Source organism: Spermophilus citellus (assembly GCF_964194105.1).
Source record: "Spermophilus citellus genome assembly, chromosome: 9".
In the NCBI taxonomy this organism is placed as follows: Eukaryota; Metazoa; Chordata; class Mammalia; order Rodentia; family Sciuridae; genus Spermophilus; species Spermophilus citellus.
Window position 1 is genome coordinate 87,579,423 of NC_138191.1, and position 20,712 is coordinate 87,600,134.

The following is a 20,712-nucleotide window of genomic DNA, read 5'->3' on the forward strand; positions in this document are numbered from 1 at the left end:
TTGGTGATGCTGGGGGACATGAGGGCTTCCCTGTGATTTATGAACCAGCCATTACAGTTTGAAGCTTAATAAATAAGTCAAGCTGCAAGATGTAGAAATTGGACCCTCAGCTCAGAAGGGACACATGAACAGAATGCGCTGAAGCCAGAGCAGAAGAGTTCCAGGCAGACATGGGGTAGGACTCTTTACAAAACACTTATAGAGAGCTTCAGAAAGGGAACAGGAGGCCACATGTCCCAGAGTGCAGACAGCAGCTGTTCCCGACATATCACGCAGGATCCAGCAGTCAGTCTCCTGCTGACACCTGATGGCTCCAAGTGGCTCCATGCGGGTGCACCCTTGCTTGGCTCCTCTCTCCTTCCCTCCCTGGCAGTACCTGGTCCTCAACAACCTCACTTCAGGGAAAGGTCAGGGACTCTCAGGTAGATATTCCCCAGCTTGAGGGAAGAAGACTGGGCCAGATCATTGTCTGAGGATCCTTCAGTCTCCGTGAGTCTCTCATTCTTCTACAAAAAGATGGACTTTGCATAATGCAGATGACTGACTGGAAGGAAACATGCTATTCCTCACTCACTGCTCGTCAACCAATCCCCATGTGGTTTTAATCATGCCCTTCGTTAGCATTCATCAGTGAGGCCAGCCGATGGAACACACAGTACTGCCTCCAATCAGTCAGTGAGGAGGTGATAGTTCATTCCCATTTACCAAGTCTTGCTTTCTAGAAACATACCAGCATTAGTCTTCTTCCCCCAGTTTCAACTTGAAATTTCTAAATTCTTTCCACTTGATTGCAGAAGCTATACTTACTTCAGAACACTTTTGCTCCTACCTAGTCTTCCACCTAAATGCTCAGGTTTTCTAATTTTACAACATGGTGCTGATGCCTCCTTCCTTACATGGTGCAGAGAGCAGCCCCCACCTTTGCTGAGGCCTCCCGCCTCACCTCTGCTCCCCTCCTTCCTCCCTGGAGATGCTGGATACAGAGCAGAGTTGGGACCTACTTTCCCAAGCTTCCCTTGCAAAGGACCAGGCCAAAACTCTGGGTCTATCAAGAAAAAAGCTAAATAGGAAGTTATAACAGAATCCTCATCCTCTCCTTATTATCTCTGCTTCTAAGTTCCCAAAGATGACTCAAATCTATGACTATAATAGACCATAGACCCAGAGGTGAGAAGAGTCTGGTCCCTGAATGTTTGTGAGAGGCTAGGAGAAGGCCCGAGCAGCCTGCAGCTTTGGTACTAGCACACAAGGGAACCTAACAATTCTGTCAGCACCCGGGATGATCTGGGCTCCCAACTGTGGTGTCCCGCTACACAATGCTGTGTCAGGCAAGCTGCAGACATCATTACTTAACATTTCTACATCCAGGGATACCATATTTAGAAAGGCATATTCTAAATATGCCATATTTAATATTTAGTACATATGAAAGAAACATGTATAGCAATGCCACCCTTCTATTGTCATTCTGCTATAATCTCTAGAGAGAAAAGAGGGGGGTTGATATCTAAGGTGATGATTTACTTTTGTTTAGGTTCTAAGGCTTCTTTCTGCACATACCTTCAATTTGACACCTTGCATATAATTCCAGAAGGTGTAAAAGTTCTTCTGGCATGTAAACTAAGAATCCCAGAATGAGGGCAGAGGGGACTGCGGAACCAGGGTAAAAAGCATTCTCCCTACAAGTGCACCTGAGAGCCACACAGAACTCAGTAGAAAACTGGTTGAGAACAGACACCCCAGAAAAACAGGACAGCAAAGGGCCATTGACATTTTTCTCCTGAGGCTTCAGAAATGATGCTCTGGGGACCTTCTAGCACATAAGTCTGCTCCTACCTGATTTCTTGAAATGCTTCCGTCCACCGGGTCACTATATTCAAAGTTATCAGCTTTCTCCACAGTGTAGACTTTGTCATTTGCAGAGAACTGCTTTCCCACAAAGGAGCGGTCAAACATCAGGGTCTCCAGGTCCTTCATCATCTTGTTGGCGCCTTCCGCTTCTACCTCCTCGTAATCATACCTGGGAGATCACGAAGTTGACTTCAGAATCACACCCAGGTGCATCAGTGCTGTCTTTGTCATTGGTCTTCCCCACCCCCAGAGCCATCTGACTTCAGAGGAAGCTGCAGAACTATAAACTTTTCATCATTGGGGATGAAAAAAGGGTCTGGAGGATTTCAGGGAAGGGATGGGGGCTTCTGCTCGGGCAGAAAATGGGTCTTGGCTCTTCTACAGAATCAAGCACCAACATGCTTCAAAGGCTTTGAAGAGATACAATCTGACATTGAATCACCACATCCCAAGGAGGTGGAATCAAAGCTGATACTTCTAGGGTTGGAGATATAGCTTAGTTGGCAGAGTTGGCAGAGTGCTTGCCTTGAATGCACAAGGCCCTGGGTTCAATCCCCAGCAGCGGCCTGGGGACTGTGATACTTGCCGGAGTCAGGCCGTCGCCTCCCCGGCCCCGGGCGCCGCGAGCCATAAAGACACGGACCGGGCCGCGGTGCGGCTAGAAGCCGGGAACGCCGGGGGCGGAAAGAGCGAATAGGGCAGCGCCGGCTGTAGAAACCGCGGCCGAGAGAGGCGCGGGAGCTCGAGGCAGAGACACACCGGAGAGAGTGAGCCAGCACCCCGCCATCATCCCGAAATAGCGAGAGGAGAAAGATGGCGGCGGGAAGTGAGTAAGCCCCTCCTGTTCCGTGCCCCGCACCACCGCGTCTGAAAAGCTAAGACGGACAGCTGCGACTCAGCATTAAGCTATCCGGCTGAGGCGGCTGGTCAGCGCTTCTCATTCCCCGGAGGTGGATGCCTGCCGGGCCTTCGTGGGTAGTGGCCGCAGGGTCCAGGCGGGGCTTGGGAGACAGTGGGGACCCGCCCGAGGCGTTGGTCGCCCGGCAGGGGGAGGCGAACTGCAGCCGTTTGCTGAGGACACCACTGTGGCAGAGGGCTGGCGTGGCAGGACTGCGGCGGAGGAGATAAATTCATTGAAGCCTGCTGCAGCAGGTGTGTGGTCTCCTGGTTCTCCCTCTCCACGCATCAGGGAAACCTTAAGAGCCCCTCCCAGCTCTCCCGAGAGTGCTACAGCCAACCCAAGGGAGTCAGAGGTGCTGCGGGACTGCCGCTCCCTCCAGGGCTGGCTGTTGAGGTCTCTTGCACCAGCTACGGGGGTGTGGCTACAGGAGGGCAAGCAAAATTCGCTGAGGATTCTCAGCACCAAGCTCTACAAGCTTAGGGTCTGAGGGAATGGCAATCTGGAGGAGTGAGCCCAGTCGTTCATGAAAACAGGGCTCCCGGGAGCAGCAGACCTGGCCTGTAGCCAGTATTGTGGTGAGAGGGGCCTGGCTAGAGGAAAAGTGGAAGTGTTTGGACACAAGAGGAGGCCCTAGGCACTCAGGATTGGAGACTCGCCCAGTCTGGGAGGAGCTGCTGCACAGTGATTGGTTCCCGCGTACTGATGGGAAAGACCTGACCTGGGGGGCACAGCGCCACCTAGTGGAAGAGAAGTTAATCAAACTCTAAGACGGCATTTATTAGTCTTTTTTATTGTTTTTTTTTTTTGTTTGTTTTGGTTTTTTTTTGATTGATTGGGGTTTTTCTTTCATCTTCATTTTTCAATCTTGTTTTTTCTTTCTTTTCTCTTTTTTTTCTCCTCCTTCTTTCTCTTCTAATCTCAATTTTATTATTTTTTTTAAATTATTATTAATATTTTTTTTAAATTTTTGTTCTTTTTTAGTTCCTATTTCTTTCTTCTTTTGTCTTTTCATTTTTCTTATCCCCCCTTCCTTGAATTCTACCTGCCTACTCTCATTCTCCTTAGTGACTTCTTCCCTTCCCTTCTAATACCTTTCCTCCCTAGCATCAAATAAATTTATAGGAAAATAACAGTAACCCAGCAGTCAACCAGAACAAGAAGCAACATGAGCAGCTTCAAGAAGCAAGGAAGAAGAGGAGTACAAGCAATGCAGGACAGCCTAAATATTCAAGAGGACCTAGAGTCATCAGAAAAATGGTCATATAAAGACCTCAAGGAACACCTTAGACAGATGGAATGGAACCTCAAAGAGGATACGAGACAGCAAATTCAAGCAGCGAAAGAACACATTGAGAATGAGTTACATAAACAGCTAAAAGAAGAAGTTAAGCATCTTTATAAGGAGATAGAGATTATAAAAAATAATCAAACAGTAATTCTAGAAATGAAGGAAACGATAAACCAAATTAAAAACTCAATCGAGAGTATCACTAACAGAGTGGAGCAAGTAGAAGCCAGAACGTCAGATAATGAAGACAAAATATATCAACTTGAAAAGAGTCTAGCCAACTCAGATAGGCTGGTTAAAAATCACAAGAAAAACATCCAAGAGATTTTGGATAACTTAAAAAAACCAAACTTACGAGTCATCGGGATAGAGGAAGGCACAGAGATTCATGCCAAGGGAATGAATAACCTGCTGAATGAGATAATTACAGAAAACTTTCCAGAAATAAAAAAGGAAACAGATATACAAATTGTAGAGGCATACAGGACACCGAGCACACAAAATCACAGTAGACCAACGCCAAGACACATTGTTATGAAGCTATCCAATATACAGAACAAGGAGAAAATATTAAAAGCTACAAGAGAAAAGAGACAGATTACATTTAGGGGTAAACCAATAAGGTTGACAACGGATTTTTCATCACAGACGCTGAAAGCGAGAAGATCCTGGAACAACGTATTTCAAACACTGAAAGACAATGGATGCCAACCAAGAATTCTGTATCCAGCAAAATTAAGCTTCAGATACGACAACGAAATAAAAATCTTTCATGATAAACAAAAGCTAAAAGAATTTGCAGCCAGAAAACCTGCATTGCAAAGCATTTTGAGCAAAACACTACACGAGGAAGAGATGAAAAACAATAACCAAAACCATCAGTGGGAAGTGCCTCAGTAAAGACAGAGGGCGAGGGGAAAGATAATCACGGAGAAACAAACTAAATATTTAAAAAAAAAAAAAAAGGATAAACATTCAAACATGGATGGAAGTTCAAACCATATATCAATAGTAACTCTGAATGTTAACGGCCTAAACTCTCCAATAAAGCGACATAGGCTGGTATCATGGATTAAAAAAACAAATCCAACAATATGCTGCCTCCAGGAGACACATCTGATTGGAAGAGACATACACAGGCTGAAGGTGAAAGGATGGGAAAAAATATACCACGCACACAGTTCCCGTAAGCAAGCAGGAGTGGCCATCCTCATATCGAATAAAATCGACTTCAAGACTAAGTTAATCAAAAGGGATAAAGAAGGTCATTATATACTGTTAAAAGGAACCATTCACCAACAAGACATAACAATTATCAATATTTATGCACCAAACAATGGTGCTGCGACATTCATAAAACAAACTCTCCTCAAGTTCAAGAATCAAATAGACCACAACACAATAATTATGGGTGACTTCAACACACCTCTTTCACCGTTGGACAGATCCTCCAAACAAAAATTGAATAAAGAAACTATAGAACTCAATATCACAATCAACAACCTAGACTTAACTGACATATATAGAATATATCAACCATCATCAAATGGATATACTTTTTTCTCAGCAGCACATGGATCCTTCTCAAAAATAGACCATATATTATGCCATAGGGCAACCCTCAGTAAATATAAAGGGGTGGAGATAATACCATGTATTTTATCTGATCATAATGGAATGAAACTGGAAATCAATGATAAAAGAAGGAAGGAAAAATCCTACATCACATGGAAAATGAACAATATGTTACTGAATGATCAATGGGTTACAGAAGACATAAAGGAGGAAATTAAAAAATTCTTAGAGATAAATGAAAATACAGACACAACATATCGGAATCTATGGGACACAATGAAAGCAGTTTTAAGAGGAAAATTCATCGCCTGGTGGTCATTCCTCAAAAAAAGAAAAAACCAACAAATAAATGAGCTCACACTTCACCTCAAAGCCCTAGAAAAGGAAGAGCAAAACAACAGCAAATGTAGCAGAAGGCTAGAAATAATTAAAATTAGAGCGGAAATCAATGAAATTGAAACAAAAGAAACTATTGAAAAAATTAACAAAACTAAAAGTTGGTTCTTCGAAAAAATAAATAAGATCGACAGACCTTTAGCCATGCTAACGAAGAGAAGAAGAGAGAGAACTCAAATTACTAACATACGGGATGAAAAAGGCAATATTACAACAGATCCTACAGAAATACAGAAGACAATTAGAAATTATTTTGAAAACCTATATTCCAACAAAATAGAAGATAGTGAAGACATCGATAAATTTCTTAAGTCATATGATTTGCCCAGACTGAGTCAGGAGGATACACACAATTTGAACAGACCAATATCAATGGATGAAATTGAAGAAGCCATCAAAAGACTACCAACCAAGAAAAGCCCAGGACCGGATGGATATACAGCGGAGTTTTACAAAACCTTTAAAGAAGAATTAAAACCAATACTTTTCAAGTTATTTCAGGAAATAGAAAAAGAGGGAGCTCTTCCAAACTCATTCTATGAGGCCAACATCACCCTGATTCCGAAACCAGACAAAGACACCTCAAAGAAAGAAAACTACAGACCAATATCTCTAATGAACCTAGATGCAAAAATCCTCAATAAAATTCTGGCGAATCGAATACAAAAACACATCAAAAAAATTGTGCACCATGACCAAGTAGGATTCATCCCTGGGATGCAAGGATGGTTCAACATACGGAAATCAATAAATGTTATTCACCACATCAATAGACTTAAAGATAAGAACCATATGATCATCTCGATAGATGCAGAGAAAGCATTTGACAAAGTACAGCATCCCTTTATGTTCAAAACATTAGAAAAATTAGGGATAACAGGAACCTACCTTGACATTGTAAAAGCTATCTATGCTAAGCCTCAGGCCAGCATCATTCTGAATGGACAAAAGTTGAAGGCATTCCCTCTAAAATCCGGAACAAGACAGGGATGCCCTCTATCTCCACTTCTATTCAATATAGTTCTCGAAACACTGGCCAGAGCAATTAGACAGACGAAAGAAATTAAAGGCATAAAAATTAGAAAAGAAGAACTTAAATTATCACTATTTGCAGATGACATGATTCTATACCTAGAAGACCCAAAAGAGTCTACAAAGAAACTACTAGAACTAATAAATGAATTCAGCAAAGTGGCAGGATATAAAATCAACACGCATAAATCAAAGGCATTTCTGTATATCAGCGACAAATCTTCGGAAACGGAAATGAGGAAAAACACTCCATTCAAGATATCCTCAAAAAAAATAAAATACTTGGGAATTAACCTAACAAAAGAGGTGAAAGATTTATATAATGAAAACTACAGAACCCTAAAGAGAGAAGTTGATGAAGATCTTAGAAGATGGAAAAACATACCCTGTTCATGGATAGGCAGAACTAACATCATCAAAATGGCGATATTACCAAAAGTTCTCTATAGGTTTAATGCAATGCCAATCAAAATCCCAACGGCATATCTTGTAGAAATTGACAAAGCAATCATGAAATTCATATGGAAAAATAAAAGACCCAGAATAGCAAAAGCAATTCTAAACAGGAAGTGTGAATCAGGCGGTATAGCAATACCAGATTTCAAACTATATTACAAAGCAATAGTGACAAAAACAGCATGGTACTGGTACCAAAACAGGCGGGTGGACCAATGGTTTAGAATAGAGGACACAGAGACTGATCCACAAAGTTACAACTATCTTATATTTGATAAAGGGGCTAAAAGCATGCAATGGAGGAAGGATAGCATCTTCAACAAATGGTGTTGGGAAAACTGGAAATCCATATGCAACAAAATGAAACTGAACCCCTTTCTCTCGCCATGCACAAAAGTTAACTCAAAATGGATCAAGGAACTTGATATCAAACCAGAGACTCTGCATCTGATAGAAGACAAAGTTGGATCCGATCTACAAATTGTGGGGTCGGGCTCCAAATTCCTTAATAGGACACCCATAGCACAAGAGTTAACAACAAGAATCAACAAATGGGACTTAATTAAACTTAAAAGTTTTTTCTCAGCAAGAGAAACAATAAGAGAGGTAAACAGGGAGCCTACATCCTGGGAACAAATCTTTACTCCTCACACTTCAGATAGAGCCCTAATATCCAGAGTATACAAAGAACTCAAAAAATTAGACAATAAGACAACAAATAACCCAATCAACAAATGGGCCAAGGACCTGAACAGACACTTCTCAGAGGAGGATATACAATCAATCAATAAGCACATGAAAAAATGCTCACCATCTCTAGCAGTCAGAGAAATGCAAATCAAAACCACCCTAAGATACCATTTCACTCCAATAAGATTGGCAGCCACTATGAAGTCAAACAACAATAAGTGCTGGAGAGGTTGTGGAGAAAAGGGTACACTTGTACATTGCTGGTGGGACTGCAAATTGGTGCGGCCAATTTGGAAAGCAGTTTGGAGATTCCTGGGAAAGATGGGAATGGAACCACCATTTGACCCTGCTATTGCCCTTCTTGGACTATTCCCTGAAGACCTTAAAAGAGCATGCTACAGGGATACTGCCACATCGATGTTCATAGCAGCACAATTCACAATTGCTAGACTGTGGAACCAACCCAGATGCCCCTCAGTAGATGAATGGATAAAAAAAATGTGGCATCTATACACAATGGAGTACTATGCAGCAATAAAAAATGACAAAATCATAGAATTTGCAGGGAAATGGATGGCACTAGAGCAGATTATGCTTAGTGAAGCTAGCCAATCCCTAAAAAACAAATACCAAATGTCGTCTTTGATATAATGAGAGCAACTATGAACAGAGCAGGGAGGAAGAGTAGGAAGAAAAGATTAACATTAAACAGAGATATGAGATGGGAGGGAAAGGGTGAGAAAAGGGAAATTGCATGGAAATGAAGGGAAACCCTCATTGCTATACAAAATTACATACAAGAGGTTGTGAGGGAATGGGAAAATAAACAAGGAGAGAAATGAATTACAGTAGATGGGGCAGAGAGAGAAGCTGGGAGGGGAGGGGAGGGGGGATAGTAGGGGATAGGAAAGGTAGCAGAATACAACAATTACCAATAGGACATTATGTAAAAATGTGGAGGTGTAACCGATGTGACTCTGCAAGCTGCATTTGGGGTAAAATTGGGGGTTCATAACCCACTTCAGTCCAATGTATGAAGTGGGTTATGTCAAGAGCTTTGTAATGTTGTGAACAACCAATTAAAAAAAAAAAAATCCCCAGCAGCACAAAAAAAAAAAAAAAAAAAAAAAAAGCTGTTATCTCCAGAGAACTCCACACAAAGGAGCACATGACTCGGGCACTTCTGTTCCAAGCTCCTAGAGCCCTTTTGGGGTGGGAACTGCCTAAGCCAGCTGGAGTTTGGCTAAGGAGGATTCCAGTCTCAACAGGAGCTTCCAAAAGCAAGACCAGGATTTCACCCAGCAGATGAAGGGGCCAAACCAAACTCTTCACATCTGATATGCCACCCGGCTTCTAGAGGAAATGGATTCTGCTCTACAGTGTTTTGGATTCACTCTGACAGAGAAGGCCTCGTGTGGATGCAGCAGGGCCAAGAAAAGAAAAGTGAACCAGAGATAAAATTCTGTGACAATTATTTTTCCTTCAAGACTTGTTCCCGACTCCTTTCTTAGGAAATTAAAGACTCTTGCAGGTGGCTTCTCTCAACCTACTGGCACACACCCTCTTGAGAGAGTTACTTTTTAAAGGCTCAAGAGAGCCAAGTCTATATTTATTTGCAATCGTGAAACAAATATAAGATGTGCAAGATGACACCTCTGAGACATGAGAAATACTGGGGAGTAAAAGCCAACCTATTCTGGCTCCTGGATTCCATGAATCAAGGACCAAACAGTTCCCTTAATCTTGAAGTCAGATCTTTGACCCAGTTAAAATGATGAAGATCAAGAAATTATAACCGGGTATTTGTGCTTTATGTCTGTGACCTTTGGGCATCCAAGGAAAATGTTTTATGAATCCTAGGCACAGAGGGCAGAATGAAAGCAATAATCTGGGCTTTGCAATCAGAATGAGCTGTGATCCAGATTGCACGATGCTTGGCCCATTGCCCCATCTCTCTGAATTTCAGTTGCCTTATCAATAACTGTTTTGAGGCACTCACAGACAATGCATTTAATAAATGGAGGGTACAATGGAGTCAAAACTAATCATAAATGCAAATTCTGAGGACTTGATTTGTAATACTTGGTTAGCAGTTACATTTGATAATAAAAATTGCTAAAATAGTTTTTATATGGCAATTTCTAATTAATTCAAGAGTGGCTCTTTCCCTAAACAACTGCTCCTACTCTTCTTCCACTCTGGCTTTTCACTAGCTCATTCATTTATTTGTTCAAAACATATTTATGCAGTGTCTAATACGAACTAAGTGTTGGAGGATACCATGGGGCACAAAAACAGACATGACCCTGTTTTTGTTTTGTTTTTGGATTGGGGATTGAACACAGGGGTGCTCTACCACTAAGTTACATCCTCAGCCCTTTTTGGTTTTGAGACAGGATTTACAAACTCCTCCAGAATTTACAAAACACCTTCAGGCTCCTATTTCATATAATCCTTTCAATTGCCGGATCATTATTCCCATTCCTACAGATGAGGAAACTGAGTAGAGAAAGAGGTTAAGTGACTTCCCAATTTAGTAATGGCCAGAAATAAAATTCAAATACATGCTTCTAAATCCACATCCAATGTCATTATGTGTCCAGCCAATGGGGACATTTCAAAATGCTTATAAAGTATTTATTCTTTTGATTATGTTAGCTAATTTTTTTTTAGCCCTGTTCCTTATTACTGACATAGAAGTTGATTTCTTCTGATTTATTTATTTTTTAAATCCCTAACTGGGCTGGGGATATAGCTCAGTTGGTAGAGTGCTTGCCTCGCATACACAAGGCGCTGGCTTCAATCCCCAGCACAATAAAAACAAAAACAAGAACAAAAACCCCAACTGGTAGAAACCATATGAACTAGAATTTTATTACCATTTAGGACAGACATTGTATGCCTGAGAATTCCCTCTGCCCAGTTCCTTTACCCTAGCTGGGAGCCCAGCCAGGCTATGCTTTACCTGGTGAAGAAGTTCCGGCCATACTTTTGCCAATGATCTTTGAGAATGTCCTCCACGCTCTGTTTGCGGGTGGCTAGGATGGACAGCCAGGCAAGGACAGCCCACAGTCCATCTTTCTCACGGATATGGTCCGAACCTGGCAGGGCAGAGCAAGCTGCTATGAGAAATGTGACTTCTCCAAAATACTGGGAAATAAATTCAACAGTGAGCACTTAGATCTAACAAAAAAAAGTCATGAAATTTACCTGGGAACTTGAGTACATGGAGGGAATTACACATTCAATAAAGAAACATAATACTGACAAAAAGTCAATGCTTCCCAAAGTAATTTAGAAATGTACGGGAAATGTCAATAAAAATGACAGTGTGATAATCTGGTAGAACTTGATAGATCTATCACAAACTAGTAATGTCAGAGGACAAAAATAAATCTTAAACAGCAAAAAAATAATCACCACTACGAATTTTTTTATAAATCTTGGTAATAAATATGTAAATTCAGTATTCATAGAGAGAAACAACTGACGTATTTATGTACTTAAAAATTCCCATTTCTATACAGCAATACTACCACAGATAAAATTAAAAGGCCATTGACACATTTTAAAAAGTAAACACATTCACATTTTTTAATTGTTTAAGGTAGATGTTTAAATACATTCAATATAGGAAACCATTCTTATGTATTAGGAGGTACAGTGGCACAGTCCTGTAATCCTACCTACTGAGGAGGCTGAGGCAGGAATGAGGACAAATTCAGGGCCAGCAGGGGCAGAATGCTCGTCTAGCATGTACAAAATGCTCGTCTAGCACGAACAAGGTCCTGGAATCAATTCCCAGTACAGAAAAAAAAAATCTTAAATATTAATAAAAGAAAAGCAATATCTCAAATGAAAATAGTATACCAAGGGTATACCAGGCAATTCGCCAAAAAATAAATACAGGTAATGAATTAACATAGTAAAAAGCTGGCACTAATTTCAAGAAAGGAAATTGAAGGTAAAACCACAATAAGAAAATGCTACTTGCTTGACAAATGGTTACAGATTTTAAAAGTTAGAACACCTCGGATCGGGGGAGGCATAAGGGAACTGGGACTCTATCATGAAGCTGATAGGAGTGTAGACTTGTAAGAACCTTCTGGAAAGCAATTTGGCAGAAAGTATTCAAGCCTTAAAGGTAGGTCTGCTCATGGATCTAGTAACTCTCTCTCTAGAATGTCTTCCTTTTGCCAATAAGGGCTGGTTAAATTAACAGTGACACATCTGTCTCCTGCTAAAATCTTTACCAAAATTAAGAAACTGAGTCTTTGGATGTTCCTGTCTGCATGGAGACCCTTTCCCAAGAACCTGATGTGGGGCAGAAGTCTCATTTTCAGTCTTTTAAACCCCTCATTCTAAAACCGACTGTTTTCCGACTAGGACTCTACACAATCCCTCTACAATCATGCTTTGCATATTGTCACATATCTTGGAACTCTTTATGTACCTTCTTGCTCTACTTGGCCACCCATTGGGCCTTATCATCCTTAGGGCTGACAGACTATCTAGCTCAATTCTGGCCATGTCACAAGCATGTGGTTGTTTCTTTCCTTCTCCTCTTCATCCTTTTAATATCATCTCTTCTTCAAGATTAGCTCCCAGCTTCCCTAGGTAGCTATGAGCACTTTGTCTTCCATCTCTTACAGCAACCTACACAAAACTGCTGAGGAGGTGCCATCCTCCCTGGGCCCCAAACATGTCCTCTCCACTAACCATGTGCTTCTTAGAGGCATCTGTTATTTCTCTTTGTAACCAAGTCTGATGATTAGCTTAAAACATGGAAAATGGCAGATAACTAATTGCAAAGGAGGACATGATCGAATGAATCAATACATTAGTTCATCTACTCCAACATTTTCTCTCTTTTTGGTCCATAAAAATATACAATTCTTCCTTTCAAAAAATTTTCTCTTCAATGGGGTATCACTTTTAGAAGTAACAGTCCTTAGAAACTGGATGCTGGCAAAATTAGAGACAGAAGGCAGGATTTGTAGTGCTATATATAAAAAGTTTTGGAAATGTTTACCCAATTTTATCATCTGAAGACTTTTATTTGCCTTTACTGCTATTTTAAGAAACCAAAAAGTTAGCTTTCTGCCTCTTTCAGCTTTTGCAAATGATGATATGTTTTGGCAACAGTTCATCCTGAGGAGCAGGATTCTGGCAGCTTCCGCAATATATTGGGAATTCATGACAGCAGTATACAGTTTGGAAGTTTTCTTCCTTTAAAATATCTTTTAAGTTAAAAATAATATAAAAATTGTATGTTTTAATTTCTTCTTGTTTTGGATAGATCTAAAGCATAGAGGTAATATTTCTTACCCTAAATAAGGAATCTGGCTTTTTATTTTATGTGTAAATAAAATAAAATCTAAAAAATCTTTCCCAATTCTGACCAAATTATTCAGAGATTACTAAATCACACACCTGGTATTATCAATGAAATACCTGCCTTGAATAACATAAACATTCTATTCAATTTGCAGGATCCTCAGTTTCTCTGGAAATTCTGATTCATTTCAGAGATTCACATCTTGGATGTGCCAAAACTCTAGATAATTCAATTAATACTGAGGAAGCCTGAGTAAATTTCATTTCCTCCAGTACTCTGATGAATAATAACAGTTTGTTAGTATAAAAAAAAAAAGCCAATGGAGAATCCATGTGTTTCTAAACTGCTTTTACAGTTGTGGCTCCAGAGAAATTATTTTATCCTTAAAAAACAAAAAACCTGAATCTGAGACTTGCTGTTATTTAGAAGCTATTTGAATTTGGACAAGTCACTTAGCTTTCCTGAGCCTCAGTATTGTCAACTGCAAAATGGGGGTAATGCTAACTTCTAACATAACTGTAAGAAACTACAGTGATGAAGAAGTAGAGATATTTTGTAAACTAGAAAGTACTATATAAAATGCAATATACCATTATGAAAAAAAGAAAAATAAACTTTTAGGGAAAAGTAGTATATTTTCCACTGACATTATTAAGCTTTCAACAATAATATTCCTTAACTGTACATACTGGAGAAGAAAATGGAAAAATAAAATCCAACACAGTTTTTTTTCCTCCTTTTTTATACCCCCAAGATGAACATGAATTAACTTGTATCATTATGTTTTCATTTTAAAAAGTAAAGGAAGCCAAGCTCACTTAAGTGTGAGAAAAAGGTAAACACTGCTCTGCTGGGCCCAGCCGGCGTGAAGGTAACCCTGGGTTTTGCTGTGGGTCTCTTCATTCTTGCTCCAGCTCAGGGACCCATGGAGTGCATGGGAGTTCTGCCCCTTCAGCATCTTCAAACACCTGTCACTTCACTTAGGCCTAATCAGCACCTTGTGGTAAGTACAAATGGCTCAGTCAGGGCACAATCTGGGTCTCAGCCAAGAAAAATGTCAACCCTTGCTAAGGGAGCCAAGAGCTAACAGCTAGGGGATCAGGTTACATCCACCAACATGGGCATCTCAGGGGCTGCCCTGGCGTCTGCCCTGACCAACTGACAACATGGAAGGGGCCACTAAAATACAGCTATAGGGAGTTCTCTGAAAGTACCAGCATCTGTCTGTCTCTCCCTCTGTTCATTTTTTAAAACCTTTTATCTATCTATCTACCTACCTATCTATCTATCTATCTATTTTTATGTGGTGCTGAGGATCGAACCCAGTGCCTTGTATATGTGAGGTAAGTGCTCTGCCACTGAGCCACAATCCCAGCCCCTCCCTCTGTTTATTTTTATCTCTTCCACATTCCCCTGAACACACTGCTCTCTCTGCCTGGAAATTTCCACCCCACATACCCATATTAGCTTGGCTAATATCTCCAGCAACTTTCAACTCACCCTCATCCAGGATGCTGCCCTTACCCTGCTCTGTGATGCTATCATCCTGTGACCATACCACCTGCCCCCGACTATGTGTTGCACTCGTAGCTGGTGCTGGGTCCCCAGTCAGCTCTCAAGAGGGGTTTCCACAGGATGGCCAGTCCCCAGCGGGACTGGCTGGGGAGCTCAGTAGACCTGTTCTGCCCACAGTCTTGTCCTCTTTACCTTCCACTGCTCAAAAAACCTCACTAGCAAGGGATGGTGAGTGCACCGGAGGCCTTCTCAGTCACTCCAGCCACCAGCAGGCTGTCCCCAGGAGCTCCCAGGCCCTCCACTCAGCAACTCCTGCAATGCATCTCTGGAGCTTTACTTTCTCTCCATAAGGCTCCCTGGCGGGAGGTAGTGAATGGCCGATGGGCTGCAACTGCATCTTAACACAAACTTCATCTTACACTCTACCAATATGAATCTGTGTGATTCAAGTACCAAGATGAATCAGGTAAGCCTCTTGCCCTCAGAGATGAACAAAGATACGTAGATAAGGAGACAGATCTGCAGGTATCAGGAAAACACTGACAGATGATTTGTGGTTCCAGCCTTACATAACTAAACGAGTTAGTTATGACTAGGGCATAAGCTTCATTCTACTGGGCTACTCTGGGATATTGCCAGACCTGGGATGCTGAAATCTTCCCCTGGGGGCTTTACCTATGAAGAACTCAAAAGCCAGGTAAGTCAAAATGGGAAGAGACAGAAAACCTGATCCCCTACACCACAGAACAAAGTCAGGCACCCCGAGTACAAAGCTCCCAGACACTTGATGTGTCACCTCCTTTCATTTTACACATTCGTGATTGATTACCTGGCCAAAGTCAGTCTTCCTTTCCTGATGGAAATGCTCACTGTCCTGTCCCCAGAGCTTAAAAAAGCATCCATTTTTTCAAGTTATCACTTGTGTATGATACATCATCACTTAAAGATGGGACAAGGAAAAATATTGCTAACCTTTAGATCTGAACAGATGATAACTTACTGGCACATCTCCAAGTGATACCAAGTTCATCTTTGACCAGATTTCCTCTCTCTCTTTCCCAAGCCCCCCATTTTCCTGAAAAAGGGTTTAAAAAGTAGTGACCTTCTATACTATTCAGTAATTTACTTTCAATTTCCTAACAAGGCCATGGTGGGACAGAACTGACACTCTACACTCTGCCCTCTCTATCACTATCATGTGCACCACTATCCAGTCAGGGGGAGGAAACAGCATGGTACCATGAGATCAGCCCAAAACAACAGGTCCATCTGTGTAGGGCTGCCCCTCATTTCTGACTCCCTATTGAAAAACACATTTATCCCTGGTGTATATAATGCTGATGTCTGAGGAGGAGTCCCAGCCTCTGCAGTTACGATAATCATGCCAGAAAGTTGCTGTTTCTCCATCATAAGCAGACTGGTGAGTATTTGGTAATGTTAGTTATACAGTATTATAGGCTTGTTCTCTAAATGCTAGTGGTTTGTTTTACTTGGTGAGCCAGTTCTTCTGAAGTCAGTCTCCTCTGCACCTCTTTGCAAGAAGACTTCTTTTCTTTTTATGGGAGCTCATTTCTTCCTGCAAAGACCTTAGGGTTCCCGACCCTGGATTCTAGAGCAGGAGTGGTGCTGAATGAGAGAGCCCTACCTATTGCAAGAGGCGAGGTGAGGACCTCCAGGGAGGTGGGTGCTTAATCAGGAAAACACTGACAGGTGACTTGTGGTTCCAGCCTTACAAGGGAAATTACATCAAATGACTTTTAAAATTCTTTCCTTCCAGGGTGGAGTTGTGGCTCAGTGGTAGAGCACTTGCCCAGCAAGTGTGAGGCAGGGTTTAATTCTCAGCACCCATATAAGTGAATAAAATAAAGGTCCTTCAACATCTAAAACAATATTTTAAAAAATTATTTCCTTCCAACAGCAAGATTCCGTTTGTCGAAATGGAAGGTGCCAAGGGAAATATGCTCATTCATTCACTCAACAAGCATTTACAGTGCACCCATTCTATGCTGGGTTCCACAGGAGGCTTTTAGGACACAATAATGAATAAGACATATAAGACCCCTGTCCTCATGGAACTTATAATCTAGTGGAGGCAACAGACATTATTAATCAAAGTATCATAAATAATTGTAAAATCCCAGCCACAACAAGTTCAACAAAGGATAGGCACGTGGTGCAAAAAGAACAAGTAATCGGGGAACTTGGCCCACTCTGGAAGGTCAAGGAGGCTTTCCTGAGAAATTGCTTCTGCTGTTACTCAGAAAAATACAGAAATAAAGCACCTTGCATTCAATTAAACTATAGAATATTTCAAAGCTTATATAACACCCACCCTGGGAAACTCTGTAAAGGCATTGTTGGAATCATTCACCAGCAAGGACCATGGCAGCTGGACACCAACACTTCTGTAATGCAGATCAGAAGTTTAATTAACTTGACTGAAGCAAGATGGGCAGCCTGGAGAACACAGACCTTGGAGCGGCTGCTAGTTCTTGAAGTCCTACTATGCAAGACAGAGCAGCTCCTGGTGTTTTGTCCTCAGGCCTGTACCCACCCAACAAAGAGGCTCCTGTTTACTTCTGGGGCTCTTGCCCAAAGCTTCCCATATGGGCCGGTGGGATAAGACATTACTGGATGTACCACTCAATAAATAGGTAGATAAGGTAAAAAGATATTGTGGGTAACTTTGGATAAAACTGTATTAACAAGAGTCTTTACGGTGGAATGTTCTGGAACATTCAAATGTAAATATCATTGTGAATATCCAAGATAGAGAGGTAGATTGGTAGTTTCCCAATCTTTGTTGACCCCTAGAAACCTCTCATAAAACTAGCAATCTTCCACAATCACACACACTCTTGGAAACCAGATTTTAGATTTCTCTCTTTTCACCAGGTTCAGCACTGATATAGGTACATGGGGGCAGGAAACTACAGGGTTACAATAGACTGTAACTTGCCTCCAAAGACATCTTTATCTATAGAGAAGAATAACAGAGGCCAAGTCTGCACTGGATAACACTGGGAGAATTTCACAGGCAAAGACCACCTCACTGGGCATTCATATATATAGTATCTCAAGGAATAACAAGGCACCACCCACACTATATGAAATAGTAAAGGACTAAGCAGTAGTTTTTTATTTTTTGGTTGAAGACTTAAAACTATCCGAAATAATCTAACATTCTTTGTGGACATTGCTCAACCCACAAACTTATTTATCTTTGTTAATACTTTCCAATTTTATCAAGTCAATTCATTGCCCAAGAGTACTGCCACTCTCCCAAGGATATTAAATTGCTTAGAACTTTGTGTAAACATGCATCAAATCTACAGGCTCATCCAACCCACCCTGCATCTGAAACTGTAGGAAAGGAAAGGAAATCAGTACTCTGTTCTGTTTAATGTAACATGAATTGATCTTCTTTTCTTTTCTAACACATGCCCATTGTGTGTACTACAGGACCAGGAAGATATGTTCCTTTACTTCAAAATGTTGGGTAGAGAGAGTGGAAGAGATGTAGCATGTTGAGTACCTGGCAACCTGATTGGAAACCAACACATAGGCAAGGGCCACATGCCTCAACAGGTGTTTGGAAAAGAGAGATTGATACAGGTAGGATGGGGTACTAGGGAGGAGGCACGAGTTCAGTTCAATACTAGGACAGGCAGAGAGAAAGACAGCCAGTACATATAGTGGGGTCTAAAGCTCTTGGATCACCCCCAGAGTATGCCCAATCACACCACTTCACCATGCTACAATTTACACACATACCCTCATGCACAAGGATGTATTTTTAATTTCCTTATTACCTACCAAATTAGTTTCACCCTAATGGTCTCCCTTAATTTAGCCTTGATAATTCATAACTTGTAGCCATAGAAAACGTGGGTATATGAATGAGAAAGACTTAATGCTTTGCTGAGACTTCTTAAATAAAAACGAAAAACTGACTCACTTCACCATATTTCTTCCCAGAAACAAAAACATTTAGGAAGGTTTCTTGGGCCACTGAATGAAAAAAAAAATGTTTATCACTGTTTAATCCCTGTAGACTCAATGACCATGCCGCCAAGGAAGCCCCCAAACTTCCTGTCTCAGTGGACGTGATCCTCTGAAAGTAAAATTAGCCGTCCTGCAGGAATGTGCTCACCGCTTTTCCAATGTGTATACTCCATCAGGCTGTTATAAATAAATTGCTTCTTGATTTAGGACACATCAGCTACTGTTGCTATTTCAGGGCTGTCCTAGCAGTCTAAACTTTCACTGGAGGTGGCAGTTGTGGGGAAGAAAATGCTAGCACAGGACTGCAACTTACCAGTGCCGAAGCTCTCCTCCCCACAAAGGGACAGTTTGCTTGCATCCATCAAATTCCCAAAAAACTTCCAGCCAGTTGGGGTCTCGTACAAAGCGATCTTTGTGGCGTTAGCCACCCTTCAAAGGCATGAAATCAAAGTTATATCACAGCAGGACTGTGAGCAGGGCCGGGTGAGGGTGGAAAAGAGCAACCGTTATTGTAATCAAGGGTCCCATTTAGCATTGCTCAGAGGTATACATAATTCTAAGATTGGTGGAAAATCATAAGAGAAAACTTGGGCACAATGGGCTATTCTATAAAGATTCAGAGGAAGGGGGAGAAGAGGAAGAAGGAAGAATTAATTCAGAGCACACTTTAATAGTTTAAAAGAAGCAATAGCAATAAAATAGGTAGGGCTGTTTTAGGGGCCATTTAAACCCAGGTGTCTTGGTTAAAGACTGCATCTATAACCACTCTGTAAAGAACAAAAGAATGATGTTTTGATGCGTTATAATCACAGAATCATAAATATTGGGTTTAGTAGGCCAGCATTTTACAGAGGAGGGAAAAGGATTCAGACGAGACCAAGGTCACACAGGCAGGATGACTGACAGCCCAGCTTTGAGCTTCCCAGCAATGCTGCTCTCATCAAAAGGCCCACAGGAGAGCACCCAGCAGGGTCTTTTTTTGTTTTGTTTTGGTACTGGGAATTGAACCCAGGGACACTGTACCACTGAGCTATGTCCCCAGCCCTTTATATGTTTGAGACAAGGTCTTGCTAAGTTGCTGAGGCTGGCCTTGAACTTGTGATTCTCTTGCCTCAACCTCCTGAATTGCTAGATTTACAGCATGTGCCTCATGCCCAGCTAGGGGGCTCCCATTTCCATCAGCTTCACCCACTCTAGTCAGTGCCCCCCTTTCTTCTCACACACATTCTTTACTCTTCCCTGTATATTTTTAGAGTATTTTAAAACCTTTGAGTGGGGCTGGGGGTCTAGTTCAGTTGTTAGCATATGTAAGATGCTCTGCATTCAATTTTCAGCATCAAAAATAAATACATAGGGCTGTGGTTGTGGCTCAGTGGTAGAGTGCTGGCGTAGCATGTGCAAGGCGCTGGATTTGATCCTCAACACCACATAAAAATAAATAAATAAAATAAAGGTATTGTGTCTAACTACAACTAAATACACACACACACACACACACACACACACACACACATAAATAATAAAATAAAATCTCTAAGTGAAAGTCCTTGTTCCTTTGAGTAAGAAGTTACCTGGTAAGTTTCAGCACCATTTCAGTGAGATTTGCTTTTGGAAATGCTCGCCTATTCCTACCAAAGCAATGGCATGCCTGGATTCTAACATTTG

General features: G+C 41.3%; 1 protein-coding gene across 2 annotated transcripts in view; it reads right to left on the minus strand.

Moving 5' to 3' along the window:
- PGM1 (phosphoglucomutase 1) overlaps window positions 1-20,712 on the minus strand; it is a 67,925-nt gene that overhangs the window by 4,620 nt on the left and 42,593 nt on the right. For both annotated transcript variants that reach the window (XM_081306165.1, XM_081306164.1), the window contains exons 7-9: window positions 19,361-19,476; window positions 11,155-11,290; window positions 1,837-2,020 (exon numbers count right to left, since the gene is read on the minus strand). In XM_081306165.1, the coding sequence (XP_081162291.1) occupies window positions 1,837-2,020; window positions 11,155-11,290; window positions 19,361-19,476 (436 nt within the window). The remainder of the gene's footprint in view (window positions 1-1,836; window positions 2,021-11,154; window positions 11,291-19,360; window positions 19,477-20,712) is intronic.